The following is a 26222-nucleotide window of genomic DNA, read 5'->3' on the forward strand; positions in this document are numbered from 1 at the left end:
TTGAAACCTTCCTTTTAGTGAACAATTTTATCTTGACAACTTATCAGCTCTCGCACCCAATACAAGAATTTGATAACGCTCTTAACTTCTTTTTTATTGATAATTTTTGGCCAGAGTGTAAACACCTTGCCTTGCCCATACCTTCACAGCCTAAACCCTTTATTTGCTCAAACGCAATGCGTTTGTGAGTCACAACAAACGAATGAATTAAATAAAACTACAGTGGACTCAGTAAGAGGGATGCTACACTTTTGAATTTTGCAACGGAAGTTTCATAATTGTTGAAATTCTAACAAGGTCATGACGAAAACAAGTCTCAAGTAATAAAAATGAATCGGACTGATTTCTCCCAGACAAAATACATTACAAGCATCACAGAGAAATATACATGTGTTGCTTCACACGATGGACACAATTTGAAAAAACGATTGCTCTTTTACAAAACAAAACCTGCATTAAAAATAATCAGGTATTTTTTGTTGGTGAAGTGAGAACCCAAAATTGTAGCCAGAGGGGGTAAAGTAAAAGTGCAACAAAACTGAAAACCCAACTTTGCTGAGTAACAGACTCTTCATACATAGTGACATGGAGCCAGACAAACTGGTTTCCAAATGCATTAAACTTTCCATTGCACAAATACACGGAGACAAAGACTCCCATTATCACAGGACTAATGAGGATTGCAACCATCTTTCTGACAATGTTAACCCTGAAATGCAAAGTCAGTCAAAAATTTTGTCACCATTGTTCAGGTTTTCAGCAAGTGAGAACAATTTGTAGTTAAATGCAAAATCTTGGTCAACACATTTTAAAACTTGGGAGCAAAACCAACATATTTAAAAATAAATAAAACTTTATTGATAAGTTGTCGCACACCTAATGTCAATATTAGACAGAGCTGGTTTTGAGTAGCAGATAACCAGGAGGTGGTTGTGGCTTGGTCGTTTATATAGAATGGTTTGAATAACAATCTACGAACATTGCCTATAGCTGACCTGATAAAACCAGGTTGAAGGAGTACTGTTGGTAAAACATAGCACACGGCCAAGAACATTCCAAGTGAGAAATTAATAATGGCCACAACCCCAAATACGATGGCTTCATGCAACAAACTTATAACGAACAAACATCGTTCATCTTCTTGTGACAACCTGCAAGGTAGGAGGCATTGAAGTTTATACCAACATTATGATGTTTGGAATAAAAACCTTCTGGCAATTTAATTGACCATCACTACATGCAATAAGCAAGAAAAGTTCCCACTCATATCATATAAAGGTTACCAACCTGTAAGTAGTAATGAGGAACATCCCACAGATTTGGACGGACACTAGTAACAGTGTGACACTGACTGATTGGGAACAGTTAAACATTTGCGACCACGTTTCCATGAAAAGCGGGCAGTAGTAGAGCATGAAACCAAGTATGTGACAAAGTATTATCGTCATGAAGATTTGTTGTAATGTTGACGCTTCTTCATTCTACATGGTTACATATAAGAGTGAGACTTTAACAAGTTTTCGACAATCAGTAATTCCACGCTGTTTGCACATCTTATCCAATAGCTTATAAATAAAGATAAAGAGTTTGTGAAATAAAACAGGAATTTCAAAGGCAAATTTCTTTAAATCCATGATAAAATTGTTGTATTGAAAACTTACACTTGTTTCAACATAACCTCCTGCATAATCTGATCCCATATCTTGAAGGATTCCATCAATATTTTCCTCCTCTGTCTCCTCATCCTTTTTTGTCTCCACAGATTCCTCCACGGCCATTTTGTTTGTTTCGAGAATAATTGAGAGACCGTGGGACGAGTTTACGTTAAGGAAAATGTTTTCGTCCAATCAAAAAGTTTTCAGTCACCATATTTTTTTTAAGGTATCAGGGGGCCTAAAATTCTCTAAATCATTTTGCAGGGAATGGTCAAGAAGTGGTTTTTGAAATTTGTCAAATTATATCTGAGAGAGTTGATAAACTCAAAGTACATATTTTTATTTTAATTAATCTGTTCTTCTGGCACAATTAAACATAACTTTTATTTATCAACGGTCCTGATGAAGTCTAGCTGTTTAATGTACCAGAAGAACAGACAAATTGAAACACAATGATTCTGGCAACATCAGCAACATAACCAAACCAAATAGCTGAGATAAACTTAACTAACTTATGTAAAAACCTGCAAACAAAATGAAATTAAAATCCAAGGATATTTTGAGGGCTGGCACAGCAAGTATGAGGCCCAGTGGAACCATGTACATTCCTATGGAGATGTAGTTGTTCGTTGAAGGAAGAAGATAGAAAAAAAAAGACTGATGAAATCGCTCCAACAAATTGTTCAAACTTCGTGAAATTCCCTCAATTACCCTTGGTAGACAGATAACATAAATTAGGATAAAAAGAAAAAAATTATTGGAATCGATTCAGTATTTTTGGAAGAAACTCAATTTTAGCACTGACCATTCCAGATTATGTACATAACTGATAAATTAACAATGCCAGACTGCATATACATGCAAGTGTAGTGTCTCTGTTTTGTGCCAAAATCAGTTTCAAACATACATGGCTGTCATGTATGAATAACAATGGGCCTCTTTGAAATTACCCTTAAATTTGGACAAGCTTAGCAACAGCAGTTACCGACTGCAAAAGTTGTTGATCACTGTAGGTAGTTAGTATATTGTTGCTTGAGATATAATACAATACCATAGACTAAAATCCATTTTTACATGGTTTTAATAATTAAATCTGCAGCAGCTAATTTTGGCCACATCCTTAATGAACTGGCACTGAAAGCATTAAACAACAGGCTTTGTTTGCACACAATTAAAAGGTTCAGACCTTCCCATCCTTTCATATCCTGCATTTCCCCACTGTGGGTTGTACACCGTTTGTAGTGTAAGTGCCTCAATTCCGTGCCGCAAAAACTCTCCATGGTTGCCACTAGATGTCCCTGTCAGTTGTTTTTTCATCATTTTGATTGTTGCACCCATGTAACTTTTCATTCCTTCAACTGAGGTTGGGTTCCTTGGAAGAAACTAAAACATATGTCGATAAAATCTGCTTCAAAAATTGAAATATTGGGATCTACCCAAAACTGCAGATGCAGATGCCAGGCTGATCCTGTATAAAAAGCTACTGCTTTTTTAGTCGATAAAATCTATGTAGTTTTGTGAAACAAGGCATTGTTATTATTATATTCGTTAATTTGACACCAAACAAATGTGTTGTGGAAATTTATGGAAAATACCCCCCCACCTCATGGTTAACTGAAACACCGATACCATGCATTCGTATCAACCGCACAGCAACATTGAAGAGATCCAAATTGGGAAGTTGGCCATTGTAACCTTCAACTGACAAGTCGATGAAACTCAAAGCATCCTCCTGTAACAACAGTTGTGTGGAATCATTGTTGTGTGGTATCATTGTTGTGTTGTATCATTGTTGTGTGGAATCATTGTTGAATCCATTCCATCGGTCAGTTTTAGGAGAACTGAAGAATACAAACCTCCATATGAAGAGCAAAAGCAGACTGAATTGATCCAGCTCTAGCTCGTAGTTGGTCAGCCTTCACGGGGTAAGATTCAATTCCATGGTAAGCGTTCAACCAAGCTCTTACACCAAACGATCCATGTTCAGTGAATAGAAATACAATGTCTTTAGCCCAATAGAATTGTCCTAAAATCACAGTTTTATCAAAAACATTTCAAATACCAACACAAAAGTAAACCAAAACTTTCTTGTCTTTGTCAACCATATTTGTATGGAGTTGAATAAACTGTGATTCAACATCTTAGATATTTGTTACTATTGAACAACAATAATCAGACAAATAAAGACTTACGTCTCATTTCTTTAGCAAGAGCAACAACGACCCCCATGGCAAAGTTGTGCTTGTCAGCTAACATAGGAACATTGATGACAATGCACTCTGTGCTAGCCGACCTCGGGGCCCGAACAATCCCGTAAATATTGGTTCCATTTACATTCTGTACGTAATCAAGGTTAAAATTTCAACCATTTAAGTTAAACGTGTAACTTACACCACCATTTTCGACAAATTTTTCTTTGAAGTTGAATGTTTGTTTGTAAACTTCAAGACCAGATTCTGTCATAATTCTTTCCAACTCATCAATGACTCCACTTAAAACATTCAAAATATTCAATATGTATTGTTTTCAATCTTTAGATATTTTTAACGTTGTTCGTGCAATTAGCAACAGTCAACCAGTACCAACCTGTTTGGATCAAGTATATCCATGTTGATGTTGTGGATTTGTTCTTCGGTCGATGAAAATTTTGGTTCAACAAGGCCTGGTAGTAACGCATTTTCAGAAAAATAACAATTCTGTCTAAATCCTTCCTGGCTCAACAGCAAGAATCCAACAATCCCACCAAAGTACAACAAAAAACTGAAACACGAAATGTAAATGATTCTCGTACTAATTCTAAAATTAAAAACAATATTGGCAAGTGCAACATTGTTTTAACGAACATTAAAGTTCATGCTTTAAACCTGAAAACTCATTGTAATGATTTATTGGGTAAAATCTTTTTACCAATTGGAATCCTGTTAATTTTCTCCTTCAGCAGCTGCAGTTATTCAAATACTAATGTGCGTTATTATCCGACTCAACAAACAACCAGAAATTTAATTGAACCGAAAGAATTTTATTGCAAGTTTAGTAATCATAAAACAAATAGAATTTGAAACCTAACAAGCATATCTTGGAATAGTTTTGTTCAAAAGTATTCATTATTGTCACAACCAAGAAAAAAGAAACTCCTTTATTTCAAAACATGAAAAGGTGTGAATAGCAGCATAATAAAATAACACTGAAATTGGGAAAATATTTTAATTGCTTTAGGAATTCACCAATGCAACCAAAGTTTGAACAACATTTCCTTTATTTTCGCGCAGTGCTCTTTCTGCCTTTGATTTGGGAATTTCCATTTCATTCATGACAAGTTCAACATCTTCTTTTGAGATTTTAACCTTCATAAGTTCACGCTCTTCTGCTTGTCTTGCTTTGACTGCTTGTCCCAAGTTGGCTAAGACATCCCCAACATCCATCACATTAATTTCCTTTTCCTCTGCATAATCTATGAGATGTGATGTATGACAATTTCAATACAATTGCATTAAAAGTTCATTATTCACATTTCGTTATACCAAAAAAAATATTTGCGACTTCATCACCAAAATATCAAGTATTCTTACCGGTGACGCGTTCCAAATCTGCAGCACTTTCAGTTTCATGTTTCTTCTTCTTATCTTGGAGCTGTTGGTCTTCCTCTGCGTCCATAACTGCTTTATCTAATCTCCTTTGTCTTAACCTAACCAACCTCAACGACCCTACGCGAAATTTACACAGAAATTAACGTCAAACTTACCAAATTTTGTTCACGTGCAAGAGAACTTTCTTTAATCCAGACATGATGTTTCACTCTTCTCTTCAAATACCGTCTAATCCGTAACAGCACAGTGAGAGTAGTTTTCACCAAACGATATTTTGCTCTTTTGTTACGACATAAATTTTGCCAACACTCAAAAAAGTTTCCCGATAACACTGATATTAATAAACTAAACCTAAGTTAGACACTAGAGATAACTGCTTCAGCATCTGGTATGTAAGTACAGGAAGTTTTTCTTGTTGTAACTTCTTTTGCCATATTGCTGCGTCGCCGTATGTAATCGGAATGTCCTCTCAACAACTGCAGGAAATCGTTTCGTAGCCTTTCTCGTTCAAAGCAGTTTGACAAAAACCCCGTTAGCGCATCTATAATAACAAAACTGATACAATAAAGTGTGATGATGTCGTCGTCCCAACTCTACCACAACGTATTTTATTTATCGTGCCCTGGTTACAAATGTTACAAACTACACAAAAATTAGGACGTAAAGGCCCGTTTACAGTACAGACGATTCCGTGTTTGTTTTATTGTGCGCGTGTGCTGAGTTGTGCTGGGATGGGATGTGCCGGTCTGTGCTGGGATGTGCTCGCTTTTGCTCGACGAGCATAAATTCGGGCACAGTTGGGCACATTTCGGCACACATTGATGCGAGAGTGCAAGGCGACTGCTTAAAAGGAGAGGACATATATTATTTTAGTGGTGATTGTGTGATGCGGCCGCGTTTGACATGTGAGCGATTGTTTTTAAGAGTATGAAATGGTGCCGTAACTGAATTACAAAGTGGTGTGTGGAACGGCGTCTCAGCGGGATGCTGCTGTGGAAAACAATTGGTTCAATTATACCAGCTTTGTTTTCATAATCTGTGATATTTGGTTCAGCATATTGTAGTGTTACCTTGCGTCGTAAAAAATTATGCAAAACAGTACATGCCTTAACTGTGTAAAACAGTACATGCTTTTTGTTGAAGAATATGTACAGCCAATAACAACAACCTTAATTTGTATCTATAATAACGCTGGCGGGGCCGAGAAATGCAAGGCAAGATTGACATCCTTAAAAAATTATCAACGTAACTTGTCACTTGCACTTGTCGGTTTCGTGTTCATTACAGGAAAATCCCTGTAGTCGTCCTCGATTATTCCAGTAGTGTAAACACCGTGTGTCCCAGACTGTGCTGTGCCGTGCCATACGGTGTTCGTGTGTAAACGGGCCTTAAGAGATACCTGATCTGCATAACAAACTATAACCACTTATTTCTATGCCACAATGACCCCTGCACAAATGACATAACCACTTGTAATTCTTCCCTAATTAAATAAAAAATGTTTGTCATATTATTTAAATTTACTTCACTGGTATCGAGTGATTTTATGCCCTCTTCACAAAAAAAAAACTCATAAACAACAAAGAGAAAAAGAGTGAAAGGAAAATGTCAAATAATATTAAATGCATTATTCCATGAATATCTCAGTAGATTGTGGGAGGAATGTTAATAATTATGTTCAAATGTTTTTTTCCTTGCAAAGATTTTTTTTTTGTTATCTGTTTATTGGCATCACAGGCATGATGAAAGCTGCTGACAATATATACAAGCCGCGTGTAAACCCATACTGGTAGTCACATTTGCAGAAGAATGTTATAGCTTAATGCATATCGTTTGCCTCATGTAACATGTGTACATATTTCATTGGATGGGTGTTATTACACATGGCAAATTGCAAAGCACCTTGTTATGTTAGAGGGAAAGAAAAATTCACCAACAAAGCTGTAAATCTATTGGAAACACATGAAAATTGCACATAGTTCAGAAAAATTATCATAACAACAAAATTAGTGGTCACAGTGGTTGGTGCCTCAATTCTTTCTCAAACTGTTCAGCTGTGAATGTTCCGTCCAACCTTTCAAAGTCCTTGTTGAAAACTGAATATGCGCTTTTTTCATCCCTCTTCCTGCGTCTTGTTGAGGTGTTAAAATAAATGAAAACAAACGCTGACACAATTACGTACACTATCCCAAATTGTAGTTCCACAAAGAGAAGGAACAGAATCATCCACAAAAGTGTTTTGAGAACAAATGGAGTCCCAAGTACAGGAATAGTTTGTATGTTGTCTCGCAGTTTAATGTAATAGTAAGTGTTTGTTACTTTGTTTCTCCATTTAGAAATTAAGGAATATACAGCATTTGTCCTGCTTGTCTTCACAGTTCTAGAGAATGACTTTTGTTGGTTTCCATATTCCTTATGTTTCCTTGCTCTGTAGTCCGCCAGCCTTTGCTCCATTCTTAAAGTTACAAATGTCTAATAAATATTAAAATATCTAATAATTATTTAAAATATCTAATAATCAATAAAATATCTAATAATTATTTAAAATAATTATTGTTGAAAAACTACAAAAAAATAGTTTAACTCTGGCCCACATAATATATTCAACACAACAAACATTTCACATTTATTACATCAGTGACATGTAAACAAACAAAGCAAGTGCCACGATCCAGCAAATTTACAAGTTTACAGAATTACTCAAATTAGTGACGTAGCTCTTCGTGAGTCAGCTGTTTACGTCCGCACTCATGCGGAACAATTGTGCAACGAAGCAAATAAACAACGACGAGTTATGTTGCGTCAAATGTTCAATGCAAGGTTTTATTCGGAAATGAGTAAAGTTAACAAAAACCTTCTAAATGTTCAACACAACAAACAGGACAAACTGTTTTTTATCGAAATTCCAGGTACATTTTTGTATGTAAATATGATTTTAACTTTTGGTCAACACAATTGTAAAGGAGTTTTTTTAAATGCTTTTTTTATCATTGTTTATTCGAGCTAAAACTGATGCCTACTGTGTTACATTGTGAAAGTTTTCGTGTTAAAATGTTTTTGTGCAGAATGCAGTGAAGCCGCATCTCTTACATATGAACATTTGAATCGATCAGCATTAGACTTACAACACACAGTTGTACCAGAAGCATTCAGAGGCCAAGGTGTTGGCAAGCTGTTGGCGCAGGTGAAAAAAAAATATTTTTAATCTTGTCAAATTATTTGATTTGAACTTTTATCAATGTTTTGTCATGAAGGTTTTATTGTGAGAATACATAAATAATGCACCCATCTGTGTTATCATTCCAGTATTGATATTGTCATTCATGTGGAGTGTCACTCCTTACTGTATTAACAGGCTGCACTGGATTATGTTGTGGAAAATGATCTTGACATGAAACTTACATGTTGGTACCTTCAGAAGTATGTAAAAGATAATCCAAAAGAAGAATATTTAAAGAGAACAATTACCTAACAGTTTTCTTAAAATCTTTGTTGCAAGTAGAAAATGGATTTTTTATTACTCCCACAATTCTCTTTGTTTCAATGAGCAAAAAAAAATTTAAATATGACAGCCCAAACCCTAGGATGCAACATTTTAGCACATTGTTTAGTTTTGTATGAGTAAGGTGGGTGGTGTAATAATTATGCAATTCCTTTTCTTAATTTTATCAAATAAAACCTTTTTTTGTCTTGTTTAATCGCTTTGTTTAAAATCTTTAAATCACATGGCAAAACATTTTTGTTATCCTGTCATTCGTTTATTGTTGCTTTCAATTAAAGCTGCTTCTTTGACATTTAATAAAGCAAAACCATGAGAACTGTGTACGTTAGCATAAAAACGTTAGACATGACATTTAATCCACGAATGTTAATTTTGTCATTATCGCCGTAAAAATCACTGTTTTAGAGGAAAATATCTAGCATGAAACCTGTTGCACTTTTTGCAAAAACACGCTTCGTGTGACTTGATTAAAATAACAAAAATGACGACAACTTCTACGTTTTCAAAATAAATTCTTCATAAAAATCATATCCCGTAACAGATGGTTGGTTCCGCTCGAATTGTTTTCGGCCAGTTGTCGCAAACTTGGTTTGTTGAAATGGTTTTTTAGGTTTGTTTGCTTGTCTGTATACTATCCTGTGGAGAGATATTGGACCATTAGTGGTTGAGATAAATGAAGCATGGCGTTTTCTTCGGAGATCGAAGATTTGGAGCAATTCATTGACAGTTACGTTGGCCCCGAATCACGCGTAAGCCGATTTTTGCTTGTTTTCTTATTCAATGCATTTCGGTCACTTAACAAAGTTTTGCAAAAGTCAAATAAAATTTTGTGTGTGTTTTTGATGTAGACATCTTCAAGTGAGTGGCAGCAAATGAACTCGTTTCATGAAAGTAAGTGTATGTAGGCTATATAATGTGAAGCGTACGTCATTGCTTTTGAATTGTGGTGATGTAAATAGCCTTCAACCAGTGAGTACTTGTTTATCAACAGTCAAGAAAAGTCGATGTGCTAAATAAAATATGTTTGAACTTTTACACTTGTCTGCCTTTAGACCAAAGTTTTGGAAATGTGCAAGTTGTTAGAAGTGACACTGGAACCGAATACTGGGGGAAACAAGCGGAGTAAGTTATGAAGTTTATTTTGTTCAAAGAGATATTGTACTAGCTGATACAGGTAGGTCGCAATGCCTGGGCTGTGGAGCTTGTATACCTGGTGATCTCGATACGATAGCTGTGTCAATCTGACCTGCACAGTAGAGCAATCCTGCTAACCATGTGAATATATGAAATATTGCAAGATATATGAATTATATTTTGTAGTGGTCCACAATGGATGGCGCCTCAACAAACAAGGGAAGTTCATCAGCAATGGAATGAACGTCGCCCAAAGATCCAGGTAAACCTGATTTGTCATCAAATCAGTCTGATAAAATGTATTTGCTCTTTAATTGTTTTGATTCAGATTTTGCAACAGATTCTCTTGCTGTCTTTTCTGCTTTTTTGCTAAAATACATTTGGCATGATGGCATATTATACATGAAGCTGCTTTTTTATCATAAACATGTAAAACATTGTTGATTGCTTTTAACATTAGGATCGACAAGCAGAACAGTGGCAGCAACCGGTTGGTTTTCCACAGCAACATCAGCCAACATTTAGTTGCGCTGACAACAGCCAGTGGGAGGGGAACCCTGCATTGCAACAAATGTCTGCAGCGCAAGCACATGGATCCAACGACATCCAAGCCATTGTAAGCAACCTCATCAGGCAAAACAATATGAGCAAAGCGAATGAACCATCACAACTTCCACCATGGGTAGATACTTCAAAACCCCCACCACCTTTACAAGGACAGATGCCACAGTTTGAATACCAGAATGAACCTTATGCAAATCAATTGGATTTACAAGGTAGAGAACCCATTTTGCAAAGTATGACATTTCAACGTTCTGCAAATGACGCAATGTACCCAACCCAAGCATCACCTGTGCAGTTTGGACAGCGAACAGCTACTCCAGACACACAATCTCACTATCCACCAGAATTTTCCTACCGTCAACACCAACCAATGCCTGAAATGATGCAGCCAGGCCAAAGTCTTTATTATCAACCTCAGATGGTTGACCCCAGGGGAAGCCCAGGCGTTCTTCCTCCACAAGCGTATGATCCAGGCCCTGCATATCAACAGCAGGTATTTCAGGGGACACCTTTTCCACAAACCAGTCAAGCTATCGATACTGGGGGTTACAATGCCAACATTGACCACTCAGAAAGACAGCAACCGCCAACACAACAATACGAACAACAAACCTTTGAGGCACAGACTGTTCAGCAACAGATTATACTCAACACTGATAGACATTTAAGCGGTGATGCTGGTGCACAAAATTTAAACCATCAAAACCAACCAACACAAATGGTATTGAAAACAGTTGATTCGAAACCAAGTGTAAGATTAGATAATGACAAAAACAAAGCAATGGCCGATAAAAAACCCTTAAACAGAAAATCTTCAAATGAAAAGTATCCAAACTCCATGGTGAGGTTGACGGTGGAACCAGGCCATGGAAAGGAGGAAAGAAGCCATGAAAGACCAAACAGTGAAGTGTTTGAGGATGAGTCAGACGATCGATGGAGGACCCACAACTTCAAAGTTCATGTCAACCACAAAAAGGTGATCGAACTATCATGAGTGTCCTTAAACTTAGCCTCAGAACAGCATTTGTTTCAATGCATGCATGATTTAGTTGTCGAAATTGTTCTTAAAGTAGAATTGTTGAGAAACAAGTCATAGTAAAACCAAAAAAACTTGTTTGTGTGAATATTTGTGAATGTTCATTAATGGTTTTGATGTGGGATAAACTTTAATGTAACATTATATAATTGCTGGTCACCAGAACACTCGAAGAACTTCCAGCGCGGCAGATGATGACCCCGATTGGAGGAGGAGGGATAGTGAGGAAAGTCAACAAAGTCGGAAAAATGTAAACATCCTGTTGTGCTTTCTGATATGAATGTGACTTGTAATTTGTCATATTATGTTCAGCATTCAGACAGTGATCGTCGTCACTCTTCATCAGATTCAGACAAACGAAACCAAAAGCAGGTGAATAAGTTTGAATTAAAAAGTGTCAGAAGAACCTCCGATATCAGAAACGAATTTGTGAATTAAAAGTTGATCCAGTTGCATTGCAAACAGTGCTTATTTGTCTTATTACATTGCCTTGTTGTATTTTGGCATGTTTATTGCTTTTGTAAAGGCCAACCTGCCATCTGTCAATGCAATATGCCTTTGACCTTCCATAATTAGGTGTCAGAATAGAGAATTGCATTAACAGACAGGCATGTCTATCCACAACTGTATGATTCATTTTCAATACTTTGGAACCCTTCTGGTCCTGCTAAGGATTTACATGAGAAAAAAACCTTCATTTTTAGAATGCAACAACACAAGGGAGAAACAACAACGACACCAGGCAGAGAAAGGACCAATTTCATCGCAAGAGAGTAAAAACAATTTGTTGATTTTTCTTGTTATTATTTGTTGGACTATAATTCGCAAACAGTTTTGGAAAATATTGTGTTTTCCAACCACAGGTCAGAAATTTAACAAATATGTCTGCTCTGTGATTTCTATTGTCATAAGTATATTGGGAAGATGCAAATACATTACGATGTGGGTCACAAACTATTTATTCCAACCTTCAGTCAGATACTGACAACAGCGATGTTGAAACCCACAGAAGAGTCACAGCTAGAGGGAAGAACACAGTCCACTCATGGCTTGAGAATGGTGTGGTAAGTGTCAGGGCTGCTCTTGGTGTGTGCTTGATATATAATGACAACATGTATATTTAGAATGTTGGGAACGGGGAACAAGATTTGAGGCGATTGAGGATCTCTGATTCGGAAGCAGATTTGACAAAGTTTATCGAAGCGACTCAATCTTTTGCCACCAACGAAGCAAAGATGAGGGAAGTTGCCGGTGGGTTCTTGAATTACTCGTCTCCAACTACTGGACCATTTGTAACTGGGCTGTAAAGAAAAAGACAAAAATCTTAATCCTAATGTAGGAAACTGTTAGAAATTGAAAACAGGTCACACACTTAATCAAGTCACCAATAAATGTGGTTGCCAAGCACGGCAAGATTGGGCAAAAACGTTCGGTTTCTGTCGCGCCTCAAAAGGCTGGCGTGATACTACGCTAAATATGATTACTTGCATGGGTGTTTAAGGCAGTTGCTATTGACAACAAATGCACATGACACCAGACAGTAAAGCTGGACATAACTGATTTTATCTTTGAGATTATTTACTCCAAATATTTGGCATCTGATCAATTGAACACTTGTACCGCTGCCTGGTGCAAGATTCTTACAGCAATGCTGATTCCGTTTGTTTTATTCCAATTGTGTTGCAGAAATCCTTTGCAATAAAGCATTGAAAAACCCCAAGTTTTCTCGGAATGCGTCGGTTTTGTGCGACCGGATGTCGTGGATGATGGTGCAAGGCACGAAGTTTCGATCGGTTGTCTTAAATGTAATGCAGGTGTGTGACTGTGTAGCAAGGTTTGCGACAAAAATACGTTTCCTGCTTACGTTGATTTAAATGGAGATTGGAGATAAAAATATTTTGTTTGTTTTCGGATTTTACTCAAGCTCACGTTTTATTTTGGATAGGGCCACTACAAGAACCGTGGTCACCTTTTCTCCGCAACATTCCGTTCCGATCGAAGGTGGTTTGGTTTTGCAACATTTATGGTGGAAATATTTCTTAACGTTCGAACGGCAAAGGGAGATCGTCTGATAGTTTTAAACGAGCCAGTGTTCCAATGTCTTCTACAGGTTTACGTTTACGAATGATGTTTGAGTTTGTCATAATAAAGCAAGATATTTTACTGCATTAATCTGTTAAACACCCTTAGACATACCAACAACGTTCCTACAAAGTTTCAAGAGTTGATTAAATTTACAAATTTGCATTACGCTAACATTTAAAATTTTTCAGGTGTTAAAAAGTGACCACGTTACGCAAGAGCATGTGAATTGCTTCGGAAATCTGGTGAGGATTTCAACATTGTCTGTTTTCTATGTAAATTGTAAGATTTTTGTGTGCTAGTTTGCGAGAGTGGGCCCAGCCCTGGAAAAGGAAAACCAGTCACGCATGAATGAACTGTTAGCTGAGGTGCGAGACAGATGTGTCATCTCTAAAACAAGTCACACCAGACAAATTCTGCTCAGGTGTGTGGAGCTTTACGCCACCAAGTGGCAAAAGAATGACAAATGAAATAATCTTGTTGGGGATTAATGAAAAGCTTCGCCAGTTATATTTTTCTTTTTAAATCTTTGTGCGATTAAATTGCTACATTTTTACCCATCGTATCTGCTGTTATGCAATAATACTGTTCAATTTATCAGTTGCCTGTAATAAAGTTTTGGTTTTTTGGTTTCAAATGATTGCGATTTGCTTGCACGCCTCTTTCCGTTTTGTCGAATATCATCATGTCTTGCGGTTTTGTACTGGGTGTATCGAATAAAGTTTCAGGTTGGCCGCAGATATTCGCTTGTAAAGTTGTACACCAGATAGACAGCTTCCGGGATTCCCACTTTGCTTCCCTGACCTGAAAGTTACCAATGGACGTCGCAGGCATTCTCATGCTTACGCAAGATCCAGTGTACATTGTTTCATATCTGGAATAATGAAAGTTTGAAAAGTAAAGCCAAGGCTTATATGCTACCTAATGTTGCACCTAATTAAATTACGATTGCGCAGTCCAGGACTTGCCTAAAAGTACTCTAGCACTGTTAAACAAAATGTTACCCCGAGAGGCAATAAGCCTGCATACGTTTTTTAGTGCAATGGTAAATATTTTCAAAATATCTCGCAGATAAGGTTAAAAATTCCAACTGACTACACACAGTCCGCAGGCGCAGTTGTGCCGGGCCCCATTAAAACAATCAACGTGAACGAAAAAAGGTGTGTCGTGGGCGTCGTTTTCACGTTAATCATTCAAAAAAGGGAAGTTACTACGTTTTTATTTGCACACTGTTTCGATCAAAACAAGAAGAATACGAAAACTTTAGATCATGTTTGGGGCAGAAAGAAAGCTTTGAGTTTGCATCAATATTTTTTGTTTTTGTAAAACAATTGTATTGTTTCAAAATCAATTGGTTTGAAGACAAATACAGATGTTAGTTTTTAATCTAATACAATACGTCACCAGTACGAGTGAGTGTCGAGGTGGCAAAACGTGATGCAACGCTAGATCACGACCTGGGAGTATTTATGAAAAAAAAATATATACAGGCGGCATTTTCATCAAGTCGTGCCTGCAGTTGATCCACGTTTGAAGTAAGATGATGAGTCTTGCTGTCTGTATGCGCTTCTGGGTTCTCCTAAACTTGGTCGCGAAAAAGGCTTTTTTTGCGTTTTGTGCCCGTACACTATGAATTTTGAACGAAATAGCGTTTGGTGATTTCCACTGGTTCGATGCAACTCTTCTGTTGCTCTGACACCGTGCTTTGTATTTGCTGCGAGTTATGTGCTTTACTAATGTTTGTTTAAAGTGTTTTATTTTCTTGTAAAAATATGAAAATAAAAAAATAATTGAACTTTTTTGTATAGGAGAGCTACAGCTGGTCTTTTAGTCTTTGCTTTTTAAAAAACAATCAAAACAGCCAAAAAATGACAGAAATGGAGGACAGAAAACGTATTGTGGATGGCCAGAACAAGAATAAAGACAATGTTGTAAGTATTAAAATATGTTTTATTTACAAAATAGACAAGTCAAAGAGTTTTTTTTTGTTTATGTTAATATTTTGTTTAAAGGGCGTGGAGCAAAGCACAGACAGTTTCAAGCTCAAACGAACTATCACTGTAATGAATGGAGTGGGAATCATTGTTGGTGCGAATATTATTTACTTAAATAGTTTACAGAATAATTATTCCTATAAAAGTAAATTTTGTTTCGTTTCCTGCTGAAATTACTAATTTTTACCCACAATGTGATTATTTCAGGAAACATCATTGGTTCTGGCATCTTTGTATCTCCGAAAGGTGTTTTAGCAAATACAGGATCAGCGGGTGTTGCTCTGATAGTGTGGGCTATATGTGGCGTTGTCTCCATGATTGGTGCATTATGCTACGCTGAGCTTGGTACCACCATACTTGAATCTGGCGGTGATTACGCTTACATCCTAAAGATGTTTGGGTCATTGCTAGCTTTCCTCAGGTCAGTTTTCAATCTTGACTGCCCACGTGTTTCAATAAAGTTGGCAAACATATTTAAGATCTGAGTAAATACAGACATCAGCAGTTAAGTGCTTCTAACTCAACACCCAATGTTTGTTAAGTCAATAGTCACTCTCAAATCTTTCATTAAATTCATTGTTCTAAATTACTTTAAGAAATACAATTCTTTATGTTATATTTAATATTTTGTGTTAATTGTATGCTCTAGTAAAACAGTTCGTCGATGACAGAAAACCAATTCTACATAAATTTAACATACTTTCAGTGTTGTCTGAAGCTTGTGAATTTTGTATTTGGCTTTAGCAAGATAATTAAAATTTGTATTATTAGTACAATTTGCTCTGATCAGTTCCCCCAGATACTAATTTTGGTGTATTTTTTGTGTGATAATTTTTATTCTGGTAATTATTTGTTGGTAAAAGTTGTTAACTTGGAAATAGCCAGTAGCTTTAACACAATCTGACGTTAACAGTCAAAGTTTAACAAAAAGAGTTGTTGTTTTTAGGCTGTGGATTGCGGTTCTAATTATTTACCCAACCAACCAAGCAGTCATCGCTCTAACCTTCGCTAACTACATAACTTTCCCCTTCTTTGAAACTTGTGAGTCACCTGATGCAGCTGTGAGGATACTTGCTGCTATTTGTCTTTGTAAGTTGAAAATCTCCCCTTACATAATGTGCAACAAGTTGCCATAAATTTCAAAAAAGTGTTTTTCATAATTTGCATTGGAATTATTTATTTATGTTTGCAAGCAAATTAATCAGTTAATGTAACAAGCAAGTTTTATTTTATGCAATTTGAGATGTTGTCTCTTAGGGTTGCTTCATTCAAACAGGAAACTAGTGTTCTAGTTGGGAGAACAATTACCCTCCGGGCAGATTTTCAAATATTTATCATCGCGTATAAAAGAATCCCTTGTCATCAGCACAAAAATGAAAAAAAATTAGCTTGTCCATCATTGCCTATGTTTGAACTCCAATTTGCTGAATCACTTAATGGCTTTTTCTGTGATTGTGCTGAGTCATTTGATGCCTGACACCATTTCAATAGGCAGATGAAACCCAATCCAAAGATTTGGTCATTCCCCCCACAAAGGATGGAATGTTTGAACAATCTCCAGCAAACATATCTTAGTTACCTGAAAGAACTTTATCGACCATATTCACTATTGTTTTACATTATTTGAAAAAAGGAGATGATTTTGGGCAGGAAATTAGCATTCACCTTTGTTGCTAAAATTTCCAATTGTCAAAATGCATACAAAATTATTTTGGTTAATCATAACAATGGTATTTCTGGCAATAGTTGCAATAACAATGTTTGGTTGCATTGACTAATCCCCAAGCTTTAATAATGGAATTTTATAACCAGGAAATCCCTCCTAAATTCTTTGGATATCCTATCAGGGCTAGTTAAGGGATTATGTGTGCATGAGGTTTGTGTTGTGTCTGGGTTTTGTCACAAGCCTGACATTTCAGACACCAAACCAATGACATTTTGATGGCATGGCACCAAATGCTTGTCACTGAATCTTAGTAACCCAATCTTGATTTTGCACATTGCGAAAAATGGCAACGGTCATACAAACCCTGACAAATTATCATGTCTTTGTTGTTTTAGTGATACTGACTTGGGTGAATTGCCGCAGTGTTAGAATGGCAACCACGGTACAAGATCTTTTCACAGGGGCAAAACTTCTTGCTCTTTTTGTCATTATTATTGCTGGCTTCATCCAAATATTTAAAGGTTGGTGATTTCTAGTTTCATCTGTTTTCCCTTTAAAGAATATACAATAAGTTAAAATAAATTTTCACTGGGTTTTAATATGTATAAATATGTGTATTATAATTTTGTATTTTGCCATTTCAAAACAAATAAAAAATTGAATTTTAAGTTAAATTTTCCTATCTTTTACTGCTTATACATCTTCATGTCAGTGCTGGTAATGGTTTTGCCTCAAGCTATTAAACATAACTCGTCGTTTCTATAAATATCCCACCGGCCTGCCAATGTTGAACAACCAGTTCTTAGCTGACATTAGAATGAAGAATTACGTTAATGTTTAAAAACAAGAAATGAGTTTAAGAAGTTGACACTTGCTTGGTGTTGTTTGGAGTGAAATCAAACAGGTTGTGTTCTTAATACTTACCACAATTTTTATGAATCCTATGTGTTTTTTTCTTCCAGGCGAAGCCCCTAGCTTGTTTCCATCGAAGTCCATGATCCCAGTAGGTGAATACCCTAGTGCTGATAAAGTTGCACTTGCTGCTTATCAAGGTTTCTTCGCATATGCTGGATGGTAAGAAATATTCATAATTGTATCCGTTACATGTTTATTGAAATATAAAGAGGTCAACACCATTTCAACTAAGCAACAAAATGTTTTTGTCATTTTGTGCCATTTTAATACACAGACATTGATGAATTTTTTTACTATTTGCAAGTGAGGAAACCAGAATATTTTCCTTTAGGATTTTTCACCTGTAATCATAAGCGTAGCCGGGGAGGATCAATGGATCCAAAAATTTCCATTAAAATTTGTGTCAAAACTAGAAACTTTCTTTGATGTTAAACTAAAAACCATGCCGTGTTTGAACTAGCCATTATTTCCAAACACGGAGCATTGTTACAAAACATGTTATATTGTTACGAAACGGGTGTAATTTTTCGTTTTTTATTTTCTGTGGTCGCATACATTGTTGCAATGACAAGCGGATTTCCTGTGTGTAAAGTCGATTAGTTTAGTTGTTTAACACGTTGCAAATATCACGCATGTAAACTGTTGGCGCACGCGAATGTACAAGGAGGAACAGAGGGCCATGGCATACTCTTTATTTCTAATTTTAATTTAACACCTTACTTAATTTAACACCTAAGTAAAAACATCGGCGTAATTACTACCGCAAACATGCATCGGAATGTTTAAAACGTTATACAACCACAGCACCTAACCATGATTTTCAACGGAAAATCTGGAATTCCCAGAAAATGATTGACCCTGGGAAGGCCTATGTCTGTGATTAATTTGTGTCATACAGGATTTGTCAGTCTGACAATAGTTTATCCTTTTAGCATTTAATTGAAGTCTCAAAAACTCTCAAAATTCTCATGAAAGTCGCATGAAATTAAAAGTTTTTACTGAAGTCATTGCTTTGGCAGATATTAAAATTTCATAAAATCACTTTGATGTAATTTTGAATCAAGATTGTATTTGTAGCTGTCAATCAACCACAAAGTGGACAATTTCAATGTGATCAAAGTTTAAAATTTCTGACCTGTCTCTTTATCAAATGTCAGCCATTAAATTGTCTCTGATCAAACTTCAAAGTTTGTGGTGCAAAGTATCTCCATTGAACATGATGTCATTAACACAGAACACCTGTTAAGTTTTTTAAAAATACTTTTGTTCAGGAACTACCTTAATTTCGTGACAGAAGAAATGATTAACCCATACAGGTAAGCTGGTGTTTGTGCGTCGTAAATAAATTTCAACATTAAGTTTGTACAAATAACTTTTACTGTTTAAAAAATAAACTGCAAAAGTTTTCTTTTACAGTTTTAAAAAATAATATCTGTTCCATTCACAAAATTTGAGAACAGATTGTCACATAATGCACTGCTTGTTCCTCCATCCAGTAAAATTAACAATGAATGTTTTGGCAGAAACTTGCCCCGAGCAATTCTTATATCAATGCCCCTCGTCACCGTTGTCTACTTGCTAGCAAACATCGCTTATTTTGCTGCCATGTCGCCACAGGAATTACTTGCTTCAAACGCAGTCGCTGTGGTAAGTACATTCATTTCCGCAAATTGTGTGGTATTGACTCCTTGACTGATTGTCAAACCACTCTGGTTATTAAATTTTATTTCTGGTTAATAAGGAGTAATCCAAATTCCAGCTAATTTGTCCAACACTAAATAGCTTCAACATTTTTTATATTACTGCTAATGTTGACAACAAACTGCTCTATGTGATGTCAGATTCCAGGTGTAGCTGCACAAAAAGTTCATCTATGATTCCTTAACATTTTGATCTTTGTTTATTTTGTAATCGTGGTTATTTCACGATCTCCAGTCAATTGACACAAACTTCAGCAAATGCTCTTAAAACTGACTGAAATATAACCATAATATCGTAAATACTTTATTTTTCAGACTCTCGGTAACAGATTGCTTGGGGTGATGGCTTGGTTTATGCCAATCTCCGTTGCCATGTCAACGTTTGGGGGGGTTAATGGGTCCCTCCTTGTGTCTTCCAGGTTTGTTTGTCTTTATTAAACATTTTTCACAAAAATTCGATTTTTGTAATTTTTTAAATTAAATCTTTCAGCAATTGAGGATTTTTTTGATTTTTTCACATTTAAATAAAAAAATGTTACAGCTGATTCATGGTTGGTTTGATGCAGTATGACAAACACAAATTCCACTTATTCACATTTAAAAAACTGCAGCATGTTACAAACCCCACCTAGTCAGTGTTGAGTGGTTCGAGTGCTCTTGTCTGCTCTCCCAAAACAAACAGCCGTAGAATCTGACACGGATGTGCCGTTAATTCATTTTTTAACCATTTTTTTAATTCTTGACGTTAAAATTTTTTGAATGTTGCGTTTTCCTATATTGCAACATTATATTTTATTTGTGTTGAAACCAATTACATGTATCGTATACATCAAGTAGAATTATTTACTTGTTGTTTGCAGAATATTCTTTGTTGGAGCCCGTCACGGCCACATGCCAGAATCCCTCGCCCTGATCAACATGAAGAATTTCACTCCCGTTCCAGCACTGCTTTTCACTGTGAGATTTTTTGTTACCATGAAGATATGTAAATTTCTGTTTTAAATTATACTAGTGTTAAAACAATTTTTGTTTATATTTTTTTGTGTTTTTGCCACAAAACAGCTGGATTCAAATTAGTTAATGTTACAAACTTGACAAAAATGTAAAAAAACAAAAAAAATTTTCCATGTTATTCACAGTGTGCACTTAGTCTTGTTATGTTGGTGACGAGTGACATGTACGCTCTCATCAACTATGTCGGGTTTGCAAACTGGGTTTGGTACGGAGTAGCGATAGCTGGACAAGTTTACTGGAGATTCAAGTTCCCAGATCTTAAACGTCCAATTAAGGTTTGATTAATCGCAAGAAACAAATATATTTTGTGAATAAGTTTTAAGATTTTTATGTATTATTGAGAGATTGATATGAATTACAAAGCATACAGAACAATATGATTTTTGGTTGGTTCATTTCCCTGAAAGTGATAGTTTTGTAAAATGTTGAAACACTTTCAGCTCAACATCTGCCTCCCAATCTTCTTCTGCATTGTTTGCGCTTTCATTCTCATCCTTTCGTTTGTGTCTGCTCCGATTGAGACGCTCACTGGGACAGGCATCACGTTGACAGGAATCCCTGTTTATTTACTATTTGTCCACTGGGAGAAGCACCACCCAAGGTGGCTGGTGAAATTGAAAAGTAAGTACCGGGATTGTTTGGACATCTAATATTTGACCTCTACTTGTGAGGGGGTAACATTGGCTGTGAGTAGCTTTTACATGAAAAGTCACAGCATAGCTTCTGATCGACCTGTCTATAACTACTGTATCATTTTTAAAGTGTTGTAATATATTTTGTGAATTTCAAAGATCTGACTAAAAATTAGTTTGAAAAAAGAAAATTTATGAAAATTCCTTTTTTTCAGCTGGATTCACTGTGCTTTTACAAAATATATGTTATGCGATACCTCAAGACCACAACGTTGAATAGAATGTATCCAATTTATATGTTTCTCTTTTGCTTTAATATCTTCTGGTTTGCGACAAGCTTTGCTTGGACAATACATAAAAGTTTGCCACAAACCAACAGTTTTTTGCGTTGGTATATCTGTAAGCATGTGGGAGTTGCTTCTCAACTTTGATTAAAAATTCCTCCTACTTCCGTGCTTTGTTTATTTACTCGTTTTGTTTTTTTGCTCTTTCACACTGGTTGATGGTTTGTTAAAGGAAACCCAAAGTATAATTTTAGTTTGTACGGTACCCACGAACACAATTCCTTCTTTAAACAAATTCCCTATTATTCTACTTGCTGTGACAACTGTGTCAGTACTTCACCAAATTTGTTTGAATATTTGTACTTAATCATTTTTTGTGCCAAACTAGTTGCACAATTTGCACTGACGTCGAAAGGAATTCAAAATATCATTTCAGTTATTTCAAAAAATTCAAATATTCTTGTTCTTCGAATGTTTTTTTTGCAACAACAGGTTCTAAATTGGTGCAAACTGTTTTCTGAAGTTGTTTTAACCTTAAAAGTGACCTTGGCTAATGAAAACGTTGTGTTTTAGCCACACTTCTAACAAAGGTTGGCTGAAATTCACCCCCACTTGTAGATATTCTATAGTATTTGCTACCTTTCTGAATATTATCACACAAAAACTTTAGTTACCTTTAACAATTATGCAACTGTTACAAACACGAATACACAACTTGCAATGTGTCTCATAACAATAACACATTTTACCAAGTAAGCCAGAACATGACTGTTTTTGTGTAAATATATCATTGTACTGTTTATGTGTGTATTTATTTTTTTAAACCAGTTGCTGTTTTCTGTGCAACTTTATTGCATGATTGTAAATATTTCCCAACCATTAGTGCAACTCCAAGGATGCCCCCTTGTCAAATATTCGTGTAATGCGAATGCAAAAAGACTGCATTATTTCTACAACTTTCATTCATTTTGTGCAAATTTTATTTAACATTGGTTGAGTTTTTTCTCCACCTCAGTCTCAATTTTTAATCTTAGACATAAAAATCTTATTGAAACGTATTTTCCAATTCAACATTTTTACAGATGTTTTGTAGTTAAATTCCTTTGACCCCTTGCACACTTTGTTAGATGCGGTGTTTTTTTAGGCTGTATGTTGTGTGTATTTAAAAGCATGATGCATGAAAAAAAATCTGCTTTTGCTGATCACAAATAAATAGAATAAAAAACACTCCTGGATAGTTACGTTGACATGTTCTGACAAACAAGTTTTTTCCCTAAAATGGAAGTTATTTTCTAAATGATCGGCAACGAATTATTGTGATAATAAAATCTGGAGATACAGAAATTAAAAGTTACAGGCACACCACTGGTTTGGCGTCTGTCGTATAAACTTCTCAATGTACTTTAGTTCAATGGTTCCCAACCTGTGGCTCTCTGGCTGCAAGCGGTTTGAAGATTCTCGGAATTTATCGCCGACATTATTATCTACGGGTGCTGGGTGCGCTTATTTACGTAAACAATGCGTATATAGGTCACTGTCTTTGTTGATCAACAAAGTGCCATTGTCTTGACGTTGACCTGTTGGCGGGATATTCGTTACGTTTAGGTTTAGTATTTGGAGGTTGGCTGTGCTGCTTATGCTGTCTGCCTAATTGCTGTCTTTGTCTGTATTGCATATTGTTAGGAGACAATGTACCACGTAATAAGACTTGATGCTTTTTAGTTCATTGATGCTTTATTAACTGTGCGCTCTTTTTAAGCACAATTAAGGTCACATCATAGTTCGGTAAATTTGTTTGTTTGCATCGTGTTTTGCTTTTGTAGAAGAAACCGCGTTGTTAGAATGCGCGCATTTCGAATTTGAACAAAATTTATCATTCTGTTTCGAGCGCTTGCTGCTAGTAAGTCACACAAGTGCGACGTAACAGGCTTCATTCAATTGTTCCAGGAATTCCGTGAGTATTCAACATTTTTATATATTTTAATCTTTATTTTGTTTTCCTGTTTATTTTTTTTGGATACTTTTAAAAGAAATATCGGCTTTGGTACCTGTGTTACACCCATCCTTATATTTAAAGAATGTGCATATTAACTAGTGATGTTCCCGGTCGGGTCCGGATAGTTATCAATCAAATCCGGCCGGATAATTTGGATCCGGCAGTTTGTTTACACCGATTCGTGTATTTTACCGGTATGGCAAAAATGTTTGATTGCCTAACAGAATGCTATGTTAAGGTTAGCTTATCATGAGTGGAACAAATCAACGTGGGCGTTTATTAATATGGTACAACACGTCACGAAAAACCTTGATAACAAACAACAGAAAAATCGGAAGTCGGCGAGTAGCACAGACTGGGTCCCAAAAACGAGTAATTTGCGAAATGTGTGTCCGTTTTTTGTACAAAAATGCTTTCCCAACTATCCAGTAAAATTAAGTGGAATATCCGGACGGGTCATAAGAAACCTCGGGTAAATTTAAAGTCGCATGTTTTTATAAGTGGTCCGTGACTATCATAAGGATATAGGAACCATTGCTTTAGTGAAACAATTCACATCAACGGCTGATTTCAGTGACGTAACCACGAGGAACAAGACTTGAAACATTGTAAAACTCAAAACTGGGAAAATACTGGGAGAAGTGGGACTTCCCATGCATCCCTGATACACAGAAGTAAGGTTCGATATTGTTCAATTCAACATTCGCAACTTTAGTGTGCTGGTGTTTACAGTAAACGTGTCACGACCTTCAGTATGTTCGCTCGTGACCTTGGCAGAGTCTCATCGCTGCTTATAAGTAGAATAACATTTGTTGCCTGGCAACCTTGTGGAATTAACCATACAGAAGTTCTCAATATGCAGGAAAATTAAAGCCACGTTATATGAACATAGATGCACAGAACCTTAATTTTTCAAATGTCTCGTTTTGTCTTTGGTTTTAATTTTGCATGCGTCCCGGTAAGCCGGTGGAGGCGTGTTAATGCCGTAAGTCTTGTGGAGGTCGCTGTATGAGGGGGGGTCGCTTGTGGAACCGGTGGGGAGTCCCCCGAGTTCGATGCTGGAAATATGTTGGCGCCGGGGGTGTTGGGCTGTTGATTAAAAAATTCGATGTTGCTCGAAATTTAAACCTTCCTTAATTCTATTGAAGAGGATTCGATTCCCAAACCAACATCGACTAATTAAGTTATTTATTTAAACTAAAAAACCCACCATTATTTCCCTGTCTTCGGCGAGAGCGCCATCTAGTGGCAATGCAGCACACCAAACAACCTGCCATAATGACGAGGGGAATCCCCGCGAACACACCGACAAACAAACCGATTCTGCAAGTAGTTGCCATGGTTACCGACACGGTGACTGGACCGTTGTGAAAGTACGTTCCCAGTTTTAAAGTTACCCAAACTCCGGAAGGTAATTTACCGGTTGTTCACAATATGGATGGATTATATTTGAAATTGTTGTAATAGCATTTGATGTATGTAAGTAATTGTCACCACGTTGTATTGCTTACATAAGCAACCGCTGTTCTCCCGTGACCACTTCACAATGCTGACCTTCCATTCCTGCCTGAACACAATGTTGTCTTTCGCAACAATACTGCCCAACGTCGCAACCTTGTGATCCGCAAATCAGCGCTTGTAACGAAATAAAAGTAATTGTTTAACGTCAGGAAGTGGTGAACTCAGATCTAATCATTAAAATTTACTTTTTTAAAGTCTGCCTTATAGATCACAACTTTTTAATCTTTTTGTTTGGCGACTCCGTGTTTTAAACAAGAAATTTCTACGCTAACCCCAGCTAACAACATTCACGGAAACCCCAACTTGTTTCTTATCAAGTTACATTTTGTGACTATGGGTTTAAGATTAAATACTTCGCACTTAATTTAGTTTGAACGTTAAATAATCGCTGGTTGTTTGTTGGAAGTTTTGACTCCATGTGGAATGTTTTTCGTGATTTGTGTTAGCTGCATACAGATGGCCACAGTTTCTACCTATAATGTCTCATCAGTGCAGCTGGTGTGGCTATCAGACGACTTTGCCGACCAAACGGCCAAGCAAAGACTTCCACTTTGTGGTGACTATACAATCACCGTCATCCGTTGGGCACCAACGTTTTTATGATGTTGAATCGTTGATTACTTCAATAAATATTTCACTCACCTGAACCAACATCAACCAGGAGGAAAAATAATACCAGGAACTTCATGACGTCACTAACCTCCCTACGACCTGACGTAAACAATCAGATTACAACGTCATAATGTGTTTAACCTTAAAGAGACTTAGGCTTGGTCTTAATTACCGCTCACTTGATTTATTTGAAACTTGTCAGGACGAAAGTTTGCAATCTGCTGCAACAAACTTTCTGCCCCCAAATCTCACCAAGATTTTCCACCTGTTCCGGCTGACCGATTACGCTTAGTTGCAAGAATTTAACGAAGCGTGTCCCGTTGCGCCC

At 36.4% G+C, this 26222-nt stretch overlaps 6 protein-coding genes across 6 annotated transcripts; 3 read left to right on the plus strand and 3 right to left on the minus strand.

Moving 5' to 3' along the window:
- Nucleotides 1-199: 199 nt before the first annotated feature.
- On the minus strand, nt 200-5498 carry LOC145907488 (GPI-anchor transamidase component GPAA1-like). The gene is made up of 12 exons (XM_082994894.1): nt 5398-5498; nt 4242-4415; nt 4047-4146; nt 3848-3992; nt 3512-3681; nt 3259-3387; nt 2842-3038; nt 2214-2367; nt 1662-1808; nt 1288-1481; nt 996-1151; nt 200-709 (listed from the first exon to the last, which is right to left on the minus strand). Exons 1-12 carry the CDS (start codon nt 5439-5441, stop codon nt 466-468), a joined length of 1854 nt encoding a protein of 617 aa, XP_082851020.1. The 5' UTR covers nt 5442-5498; the 3' UTR covers nt 200-465.
- LOC145907489 (huntingtin-interacting protein K-like) lies at nt 4448-5454 on the minus strand. The gene is made up of 2 exons (XM_082994895.1): nt 5225-5454; nt 4448-5106 (listed from the first exon to the last, which is right to left on the minus strand). Exons 1-2 carry the CDS (start codon nt 5307-5309, stop codon nt 4868-4870), a joined length of 324 nt encoding a protein of 107 aa, XP_082851021.1. The 5' UTR covers nt 5310-5454; the 3' UTR covers nt 4448-4867.
- Nucleotides 5499-7921: 2423 nt separating the features above from the next.
- LOC145906492 (protein NATD1-like) lies at nt 7922-9052 on the plus strand. Its single transcript, XM_082993919.1, has 3 exons — nt 7922-8151; nt 8308-8426; nt 8598-9052. The coding sequence occupies exons 1-3, from the start codon at nt 8037-8039 to the stop codon at nt 8712-8714; spliced, it is 351 nt and encodes a 116-aa protein (XP_082850045.1). The 5' UTR covers nt 7922-8036; the 3' UTR covers nt 8715-9052.
- Nucleotides 9053-9330: 278 nt separating this feature from the next.
- LOC145905289 (uncharacterized) lies at nt 9331-14291 on the plus strand. Its single transcript, XM_082992443.1, has 14 exons — nt 9331-9493; nt 9593-9635; nt 9797-9866; nt 10065-10140; nt 10339-11418; nt 11642-11728; nt 11791-11850; nt 12183-12251; nt 12453-12542; nt 12603-12729; nt 13165-13292; nt 13424-13588; nt 13752-13805; nt 13863-14291. Exons 1-14 carry the CDS (start codon nt 9425-9427, stop codon nt 14028-14030), a joined length of 2286 nt encoding a protein of 761 aa, XP_082848569.1. The 5' UTR covers nt 9331-9424; the 3' UTR covers nt 14031-14291.
- LOC145905290 (large neutral amino acids transporter small subunit 2-like) lies at nt 13971-22965 on the plus strand. Its single transcript, XM_082992444.1, has 14 exons — nt 13971-13984; nt 15369-15491; nt 15573-15648; nt 15762-15975; nt 16501-16643; nt 17616-17741; nt 18183-18294; nt 19407-19451; nt 19659-19782; nt 20151-20254; nt 20696-20792; nt 20975-21124; nt 21290-21470; nt 21697-22965. The coding sequence occupies exons 2-14, from the start codon at nt 15429-15431 to the stop codon at nt 21759-21761; spliced, it is 1500 nt and encodes a 499-aa protein (XP_082848570.1). The 5' UTR covers nt 13971-13984; nt 15369-15428; the 3' UTR covers nt 21762-22965.
- A 1065-nt stretch (nt 22966-24030) lies between these two features.
- Nucleotides 24031-26124, minus strand: LOC145906476 (uncharacterized). Its single transcript, XM_082993895.1, has 4 exons — nt 25925-26124; nt 25273-25396; nt 24972-25084; nt 24031-24850 (listed from the first exon to the last, which is right to left on the minus strand). Exons 1-4 carry the CDS (start codon nt 25968-25970, stop codon nt 24666-24668), a joined length of 468 nt encoding a protein of 155 aa, XP_082850021.1. The 5' UTR covers nt 25971-26124; the 3' UTR covers nt 24031-24665.
- Nucleotides 26125-26222: the final 98 nt, after the last annotated feature.

The sequence above is a fragment of the Ascidia mentula genome, chromosome 6 (assembly GCF_947561715.1).
Source record: "Ascidia mentula chromosome 6, kaAscMent1.1, whole genome shotgun sequence".
In the NCBI taxonomy this organism is placed as follows: domain Eukaryota; kingdom Metazoa; phylum Chordata; class Ascidiacea; order Phlebobranchia; family Ascidiidae; genus Ascidia; species Ascidia mentula.